Source organism: Alosa pseudoharengus, unplaced genomic scaffold (genome assembly GCF_046254945.1).
Source record: "Alosa pseudoharengus isolate Yale_2024_CS ecotype anadromous, Long Island Sound unplaced genomic scaffold, YU_APseudo_1.1 YU_APseudo_1.1_scf_15, whole genome shotgun sequence".
NCBI lineage: Eukaryota > Metazoa > Chordata > Actinopteri > Clupeiformes > Clupeidae > Alosa > Alosa pseudoharengus.
The window spans coordinates 36,361,227-36,371,226 of record NW_027468620.1 but is presented as its reverse complement, the minus strand read 5'-3'; the positions used below and the strand labels follow the sequence as shown (position 1 = coordinate 36,371,226).

Genomic DNA, 10,000 nt, shown 5'->3' with positions numbered 1-10,000 from the left:
GCTTTTACAGGTTGGTCCCATGGACTTTTATTGTATTTGTTGGTAGTTCCCGAATGCCTGACAACTGTGAGGGGGGTGAATTTTTTTCTAACTCGTTAGTTTAGATCGCATTTAGATATTAAATGTATGAATAATTAAGGGCGTGGTCAACTTGATTGACGGCTGGTGTCGAGGCAGCAGACGATGTCACTAGCTGAGTGAAGGAAACTCCGAAATTATGTCTTGGCTGTGATCCTACACACCACATCCTTTCTGAAAATGTTTATTCAAATATCTGACATAAAATGGGTTGCTATTAACTGAAGCCTACTAACCGACACTTTAAGAAGACTTCGCTCCAGTTTTTGAGGTAAGTTACATTCCACTACTATTTCACGTAGATGTTAGCATTATAGCATCCATGTTAGTGGGCACTGTGGCAGCTATAGGCTACGTTAGCGTCAAATCATTTCAAATAAGTTTATGTCGAAAATGATGACCGAATGGCTGAAGCACACACATAAATTTAGTTAACTTGAATAAAGTTAACGTTAGTGAAAACCGATTGTGCTCCCGTTGTGAGTTAGCTTAACGTTTGCCATAGCTGCTACTAGCCAGGTGTTTAGTCAATAATCAGACAGCTGTAACGTTAAGCACGTTAACGTTAGTTCACAAACATACTGGGGTAACAAAGCATGTGTTCTCGTCAAAAAACCTTTTGTAAATACTCTGTGTGAATGCTTAGTCCGTTGTCAATTTATATAGTCTTTGGGTTGTCATATTTAAGATAGAAAAGCGTTCGTTCAGATGATAACTTCAGCCGAAGCATTAGCTAGCTAGTGGAGGTAAAATTGTGAACCACTATGAACCATTGACTATAAGTTGAACATGGAGCTGATAACGAGCGATAACGTTAGCTAGTCACCATAACTGTTGTTAGTTATAACTGACGTCTGAAACTCTTATTGATGCCGTTTATTTGTTAAACACAAATTTGAAACAACACTTCTTGTCTATGCAAAGTTTCCCTGTAGGTGATCCTGACAGGCTGGGTGCTGGAGAGGGCTCTGGACTCCTAACTTCACTTCTCGTCTGTGCAGTCGACTCAGAAGCATCACTTCAGAACTGATTCCGTGGTACTTTGACATTTTTCATACATTTAAATGGAGCAACCTACTGGATTCAATTGGCCTAGCTGTCTATTCCAGACATGGTTAGCATACTGAACAAACATGAATGCATTTCAGACATTTAGAGTGGCCTTTTATTGTGAGCAGTCCGGGGCACATCTGTGCAATAATTATCATGACCTCTTTTGATAAGTCACACATGGAAAGTAGCCTTTAAATCAGCAGGTTTTGGTTGGATACAGATTGGATAATTAAAGAATATGGCATCAGTGACTGGCTATTGTTTGACTGGACCTTGGCCTAACTGTTAATAACTACCTCAATGGGGTGTAGACATGAGCTTACACTGTTCCACTGAAAACATTAAAATACAAGAAATGGTTGTTCTACAGAACTTTGAATACACCAAATTTGGTTTTGCTTATTGCCTGCATAAACAGGACATGTGCAAATAGTTGAATACGCCTGTCCTGTCCCCATTCAGCTAAGTGTTCTGTGAGTTTGTTCATTATACATATTGGGAGTATTTTTTAGCTTAATTTGTGACCACTTGTTCATAGTTTGCAGTAAGTTCAAGGATGTGACATATACCAATATTTCTGTTTTCAGATCTGGAACATTTTGAAATCCTACCAGATGGGGCACAAGTCATTGAGCAGTGGCAGCTTCTGACTTCAAAGACTTTGTTCACCAGCAGACCCCTTGATTACCTTTATTTACAGCATTTGCATCTGTCAGTCTTTAAAGTGATCTAATATGTATTGACTATGTACTAGCTTAGTACATATTAGTTTTTGTTATTTTAGTTTCACAAATTCAGTGGTTACCTGTAATGCTCAAGATATACAAGTAAAAAAAACACCTTTACTTCTGCATCTGGGTCTTCAATTCAACCTACTGACTGAAGCTGACAGATTTGTATAAATGTTTTTGAGAGCACAGGCAAATTGGTTTGATAGATAGATAGATACTTTATTGATCTCCAAGGGGAAATTCAAGGTCTCAGTAGCATACAGACATCACACACAACATGCACTTACAGCAGAAATGGTAAATATAAGTATAAACATATAACAAAACTCCACTGTACAATAGACAGCTGAAGATAAGAAAAACTAACAAAACTAAATACTGGCATTAGTTTTAATGTAATTCACAGTTCAGAAAAGTTCCATAAACATTTCCAAGTTCAGTGCCATCAACAGTAAGTTTGCTTTCTGATTCTGATATTTAAAGAACAAAATTAGGGTTTGGCATAAGTAAAGGGTAGGTGTAACATTCCAACATAACCATCAATAGACATAAAGTGAAATGTACTGTATAGTCTTAATGGGTTCAATATCACCACACCCCAGCCAAACCACTTCACCTGGACCTCTAGTCCCAGGTTAAGAGCCCATGGACCTCCTTGCCGCCTCCTCCCCATGGTGAACTGCCAAAACAGAAAGGTAAACATTTTATTAGTCATAACTACTTACAAGATAATACAATAATGCAAACCAACACCACTTGTTGTAATCAACAAAATTACAGTTGTTGTACAATGCTGTAGTACTATTGTGCGATTTGAAATGGGTCTTCAGTGACAAAGTACACTAATATTGGCATTGTTATGCCAAACACCGGACACTAACTGGATTTAACGTTTTGATAATAGCCTGACAAGGGGAAATAAGGCAAGCTAACCGAACATGAACGCTGGATCGTGAAATGGCCACCGATGAGAAATTTCAATGTCATCTTAGACCAAACTACCACTGACAACTTTAGAGCAATATAGCGATTTCAAAACGTGATATTAAGAGTTAATCGAAAATAATTAATGATGTACAAGTTAACTAATACCCTACGATTTTGTTATCAATTCACACCATACGTTGACAGAATACAGCGAGCTGGCTGATGTTATCGTAAATTAATTAACGTTACAATGATGGCTGCCACTGAGAATATGAGATGGATAACGTTAATTACAAAACAATAAAGGCAAAGATACATTTTTGTCAGTATGAGTTGCTAAACCTGTAAACTGCTAAGTTACTCTACGTGAGTTGGTAAACCTGTAACGCTAGATTACTCTACGTTAGTTGACCGTAACTTCAGCAAGGGAGGGATAGCTAACGTTAGTTTATTTTATCTAGAAGCTAGAATCTGCAAACTCAACTCTTCATTCTCAACTTTTCAACCGTTCACCCGAATATAACCTTTCAGCATACAACATTAAAAAGTGTCTGAACATGGCATTAAGAAACATACATGAACTTCACGTTAGCAGATCAAACTTACCAGCAATGTTACAGCAACGTCTGTGCCAGTCCATCTTGTAGGCTAACGTTAGCTGAGGTTGCTCGGCTGACGACGAGGCGGGTTCACCGGCTTGCTCAGTCTCATACAAAGCCCCGCCCTTTTACCCATATATGGATTGGCTAGGAGGTAGGCGGGGTTAGGATTTCCCAACGTTTTCCAAGATGGCGCCGCCCATACCCCCCATAAACGGCTTCATAACCGTTGTCACTCCCCGATGTGAGTCGCTACCGGATGTGAGTCGCGCATGCGTCACTTTGCTACTTTGCGACTACCTGTGCTGTTAGCCCCAGAATAATGACATTAGCCTACACAGCAGTAATGTATTATTTAGGTAAGGCATCACATTTTCACGGCATGATCAATAATGTCAGTTCTAGATTAGAGGCTGAAGTAGCCTGCTAGCGAGAGACTTCTGTAATATCAATAAAAATTGACCTACATAACGAAGTTTGTTCACTGCTGGCAAGTAAGTAAGCAATCAAGCACAACAAAGGCTGTCACTTGAATGGCGTTTGCTAACGTTAGCAATCAAACAATCTTAGATAGCTAAAACGTTTTTGAAACAGAAAAGTGAATTATTTTATGGATTTCAGTTGGATCCCTTGGCGTTATGCCGTAAAACCTATCAATCTGAGCATGCGTGACTCACATCGGGTAGCGACTCACATCGGGGAGTGACACCGTTCTTCAGAAAATCTATGGGTGACGTCACAGACGCTTTGTCCATATTTTTTACAGTCTATGCTTAAAACTCTACATATAAATGACATAATTTGATAAAAAGAAAAACAAACAAAACAGCACGAAATCAATCCACTCAGGAGGCAGGTGTATCTTAAGGTTGTGTCAGGTGTACTGCGTACGTACATGCATACATACAGGCATGCGGTGTGGTACACTGGTGCTGAGATACTCACAGGTGACCCTGACTGGCCCGTGTCCCCCTTGTCGCCCTTGGGTCCGGGGTATCCCATCAGCCCCCCCTCTCCACGGGGACCCTCTGGGCCAGGGGGACCTGCAGGACCCTGGTCTCCAGGCTTCCCTCTCGGACCCTACACAAACAAACAAACAAACAAACAAACACATGTTTGTTGTTTCAAATGAACACTTTTTTAAAGAAAACGTTCAGCCAGTGCTAAAGATGTAAATATGGAAACCCTTCTGCAACATTTCTATGACCCTCACACAAACCCTTCACTTGCATGTTGTTAAGTTATAAGTAGACTGGTGACTGAAAATGTCAGTCCTGTCAGTCAGTAACAATGCCTCCTTCACTTCACATACTGTATCACAAAAGCAACATATTACAGCATCAACAACTTACCTTCTCTCCATCGTGACCTGGAGGTCCTGGTAATCCAATATCACCCTAAAGAACACATGGTGGCACAGATAGGTCACATTAATATCACCCTAAAGGAAACACGTTGGCACAGATAGGTCACATTAATATCACCCTAAAGGACACACGTTGGCACAGATAGGTCACATTAATATCACCCTAAAGAACACGTTGGCATAGGTCACATTAATATCACCCTAAAGAACACACGGTGGCACAGATAGGTCACAGTAATCAGACAGAATGCAGGAGACAGGTCACATAGGTGACACATAGGTCACAATCAGGAAGAGATACTGTACTACCCTAATTAATTTAAGGTGTGTGTGTGTGTGTGTGTGGGGGGGGTGTACCTTCATCCCAGGATTGCCAGGAGTTCCTGGAGGGCCCGGTAAACCAGGGGGACCCTGCAACAAGAGAGAGTGGATATGGAGATGAGAATCACACACACACACACACACACACACACACAGAATCACATCCACACTCACAACTAATTATTATGCTTAATCACACAGAATTAATGATATGATCTCTAGTAAGGGTAAAAGATGAAACCTAATCCTTCACCAGACTATGAATGACCTTGGAATGTGTGGAACATTAACACTTACCATAAGTGACACATTAACACTTACCATAAGTGGAACATTAACACTTACCATAAGTGGAACATTTCGGATATCCTGAAACATGGAAAGATAAACATTATATTCATATTCAGCCCATTACATCATAAGCACCCTGTACAGCTGTGAACCAGAAGAGCAAGGCACCAAAGGGTGGCAAACCCAGGACACACATATGACAATGATGATGAGAATCTGCATTTCGTGTCTCTGATGATGTGTACCTGCAAGTCCCTTCTGATTAAAGTGTGCTAAATGATTGACTGTAAATGTCAGGTGAACGTGAGGTAGATGTTAGCGAGCTGGATTCAGGTGTGTCGTGTGTATCACGTGTGGTCCTTACGACCGACAGCCTCACACTCACATTTTCATTGTTGTTGATTTCAGCTTTGCCTGGTTCTCCTGCAAGCCCTTGGGGTCCCTAGACACAACAGAGAACAACAGATGTTCACAACAGCAAAGATATTTAGGACAAAAGAAAAGCATCATGACCAAGAACACGTCAGTAATGCCTACTATCACTTACTATAAATGCTGAGGTTTTAAACCAGTTTGGTCAAGTTAACTGGTATATTAAATAGTGTTAGCTAAGGAATCCTTGCATGTTACAGTGAGGCTTCTTGATACCCAAAGTAGTGGCAGACATGATACACTTGTGTAATTTTATGATAATGTTATATTAGTTAATGGAACTGTAGATGTGCAGGGGTTTGCATTAGTGAAAGGGGTTTGTAAGGCTTAGTTCTAGTGCAGGGTTGGTATTAGTACAGGGGTTAGTATTAGTGCAGGGGTTAGTATTCAAGTGACTCACTCTTGGTCCAGCAGGTCCTTCTGCTCCTACTGCCCCTACGTCGCCCTACAGGAGAAGAACAGGCCAGAGGATCAATGAAGGGATCGGTACACCGCTCTCATATCTCACCCACAGGTCTCATATCTCACCCACAGGTCTCATATTCTCACAGCTCTGATTTCTCACCCACAACTCTCATATCTCACCCACAGGTCTCATATCTCACCCACCGCTCTCATATCTCACCCACCGCTCTCATATCTCACCCACAACTCTCATATCTCACCCACCGCTCTCATATCTCACCCACAACTCTCATATCTCACCCACCGCTCTCATATCTCACCCACAGGTCTCATATCTCACCCACAGGTCTCATATCTCACCCACAGGTCTCATATCTCACCCACCGCTCTCATATCTCACCACCCACCGCTCTCATATCTCACCCACAGGTCTCATATCTCACCCACCGCTCTCATATCTCACCCACAGGTCTCATATCTCACCCACAGGTCTCATATCTCAGCCACAGGTCTCATATCTCACCCACAGGTCTCATATCTCACCCACAGGTCTCATATCTCAGCCACAGGTCTCATATCTCACCCACCGCTCTCATATCTCACCCACCGCTCTCATATCTCACCCACAACTCTCATATCTCACCCACAGGTCTCATATTCTCACAGCTCTGATTTCTCACCCACAACTCTCATATCTCACCCACAGGTCTCATATCTCACCCACAGGTCACACATTCATACAGAGGTACATGGTTAAAAACACTCACAGCTATTCATTCACACATGTAATGAAAACAGCATCCATCTTACCTTGATTCCCTGCTCGCCTTTATCGCCCTGTAAAAGAACCAGGATGGTTATTTACACGAATGGCATCTTACGTACATTACTCATAATCAGAGCTCAGAGCCCTTTACTCTAATGGCCAGACTGTCCACGGTCAGATTGGCTGTGTCCTCCATACAGACTGCTTGTCTGATATACACTATGGATGATAACCAGCTGAGTACTGAATTGGTACCCATTGGTACCCATTGGGTGTTCAGTGACCCTGTGTGTGTATAATTTCCAGTTGAGCCCATTCAGTGACTGTGTGTGTGTGTATAATGTCCAGTTGGGCCCATTCAGTGACTGTGTGTGTGTGTGTGTGTATAATGCCCAGTTGAGCCCATTTAGTGACTGTGTGTGTGTGTATAATGTTCAGTTGGGCCCATTGGGTGTTCGGTACCTTGAGTCCAGCTGGACCTGAGGTTCCTGGGGTTCCCGGGGTTCCCGGTTCTCCTTTGATTCCGCTTCCTGCTGCACTGGGTTCTCCCTTATCTCCCTTATCACCCTGGAGGCAGGAGGAGGAGGAGAAGATGATGAAGAAGAAGTATTAGATGAGTTATGGCACTAATCTGTGTTGCCAAGTGTTTTCACACTACTATATTAGATGTGTATCAGTATAAGTCACACTACTATAAGCTGTGAATCAGTATATGTCACACTACTATATTAGCTGTCTATCAGTATAAGTAAGACTACTATAAGATGTGAATCAGTATAAGTCACACTACTATAAACTGTGAATCAGTATAAGTCACACTACTATAGTAGCTGTCTATCAGTATATGTCACACTACTATATTAGCTGTCTATCAGTATAAGTAAGACTACTATAAGATGTGAATCAGTATAAGTCACACTACTATAAACTGTGAATCAGTATAAGTCACACTACTATATTAGCTGTCTATCAGTATAAGTCACACTACTATATTAGCTGTCTATCAGTATAAGTCACACTACAATAAGATGTGAATCAGTATAAGTCACACTACTATAAGCTGTGAATCAGTATAAGTCACACTACTATATTAGCTGTCTATCAGTATAAGTCACACTACTATATTAGCTGTCTATCAGTATAAGTCACACTACTATAAGCTGTGAATCAGTATAAGTCACACTATTATAAGCTGTGAATCAGTATAAGTCACACTACTATATTAGCTGTCTATCAGTATAAGTCACACTACTATATTAGCTGTCTATCAGTATAAGTCACACTACTATAAGCTGTGAATCAGTGTGTCACACTACTATATTAGCTGTCTATCAGTATAAGTCACACTACTATCACACTACTATATTAGCTGTCTATCAGTATAAGTCACACTACTATATTAGCTGTCTATCAGTATAAGGCACACTACTATAAGCTGTGAATCAGTATAAGTCACACTACTATAAGCTGTGAATCAGTATAAGTCACACTACTATATTAGCTGTCTATCAGTATAAGTCACACTACTATATTAGCTGTCTATCAGTATAAGGCACACTACTATAAGCTGTGAATCAGTATAAGTCACACTACTATAAGCTGTGAATCAGTATAAGTCACACTACTATATTAGCTGTCTATCAGTAAAAGTCACACTACTATATTAGCTGTCTATCAGTATAAGTCACACTACTATAAGCTGTCTATCAGTATAAGTCACACTACTATAAGCTGTGTATCAGTATAAGTCACACAAGCCTGCACAGCTGTGGCAAGACAGGGAGACACTTGAAGATCATTCAGACACTTGAAGATCATTCAGACGTGCAGCACGAAGCAGAGCCACTTAGCACAGAGCCACAAGAGACACGCACAACATGTACACACACACACACACACACACACACACACACACACCACACACACCACTTCAACAGAAGCATGTTATGAAACATGGAGCCCAGAACAGGAACAATACTTCTCAAATACAGGCATGGAAATGGCACAGATAAAAAAACAAGGGGAAGCAAGTACACTTGTCTGAATGTAATATTAAATTACATTTGGCTGACGCATTTTTTACACATTTGGCTGACGCAATATGCACTGGATCTATTATTGGATAAACACACAAGGATGGAACACACACACAAACACACACACACACACACACACACACACACACATATACATACACACACACACAAGAAGGATGGAACACTCTAAAACAGTGGTCTCCAACACGGTGCCCGCGGGCACCAGGTAGCCCGCGGGACGGCTATGAGGCGCCCCCAGCGCACCTTCTAAAAATAGCCAACAGGTCGCCTGCAGATCACGCTCTAAAAACATGCTCTATTGTGAAGTTTTCAATCGATATTTAAGTCTAGACCAGAACCATTTTAAGAATGTATGTAGCCATACATCTGTAACATTAAATTGATATTGGTGATATCTTACAAATTGTAGCTGCGTTAAATTTTAGCCTTTGGCTCCAAATCCGTTTCCCATTCAGTCTTTAAACAACAACAGAAGCGGAGCGCATACACGCTGCTCGCACGCATAGACAGTAAAGGGGGCAAAACTAGCTCGTCTGGTGTAGCCAATGGAAGCATATCTTTGCAAAAGTTCTGTGGCCATTCCATGTTCGTCAAATACGGTTCTTGCATGATTGTTCAAGAACTGAAAAACAATTGCTTTAGCTCACAGGCCTTTTCTCCTCCATAGGCTACTGCATAATAGCGCTGAAAATGTTGCATGCATGACTGAGCAGGACTGTGCATTACCTTTTTTGTCAGATCATGGAGAGATTTCAGGTGTGCAATAACTTTAAAAGGAGTTTTCATATGTTAGGGTGGTGTGGGCGATTACTATTGAAATGTTAAAACTGAATTGTCCACTGAAATCAGAACTTAAACAACCCCTGAATTCATAATGGTGGGTGGGTATAAATTGGGTACAAATTTTAACCCAAATTATGAATTGCACAAAACGATTGTTTTTTTTTTTGTTATAATAAAATAGATTAGATTCC

General features: G+C 41.0%; 1 protein-coding gene and 1 long non-coding RNA gene across 2 annotated transcripts in view; one reads left to right on the top strand and one right to left on the bottom strand.

The window, feature by feature from the left end:
* The window catches only part of col13a1 (collagen, type XIII, alpha 1), a gene marked incomplete at its 5' end in the record, with an annotated part of 15,459 nt that extends 7,923 nt beyond the window's left edge, over window positions 1–7,536 (bottom strand). The window contains 8 exon segments of the mRNA XM_076285248.1: window positions 4,334–4,468; window positions 4,741–4,785; window positions 5,112–5,165; window positions 5,421–5,444; window positions 5,752–5,808; window positions 6,199–6,243; window positions 7,014–7,040; window positions 7,432–7,536. Of these exon segments, the coding sequence (XP_076141363.1) occupies window positions 4,334–4,468; window positions 4,741–4,785; window positions 5,112–5,165; window positions 5,421–5,444; window positions 5,752–5,808; window positions 6,199–6,243; window positions 7,014–7,040; window positions 7,432–7,536 (492 nt within the window).
* Window positions 144–1,976, top strand: LOC143124649 (uncharacterized). Its single transcript, XR_012987058.1, has 3 exons — window positions 144–349; window positions 1,003–1,115; window positions 1,719–1,976. It is a non-coding gene; the product is annotated as an uncharacterized LOC143124649 (long non-coding RNA).
* Window positions 7,537–10,000: the final 2,464 nt, after the last annotated feature.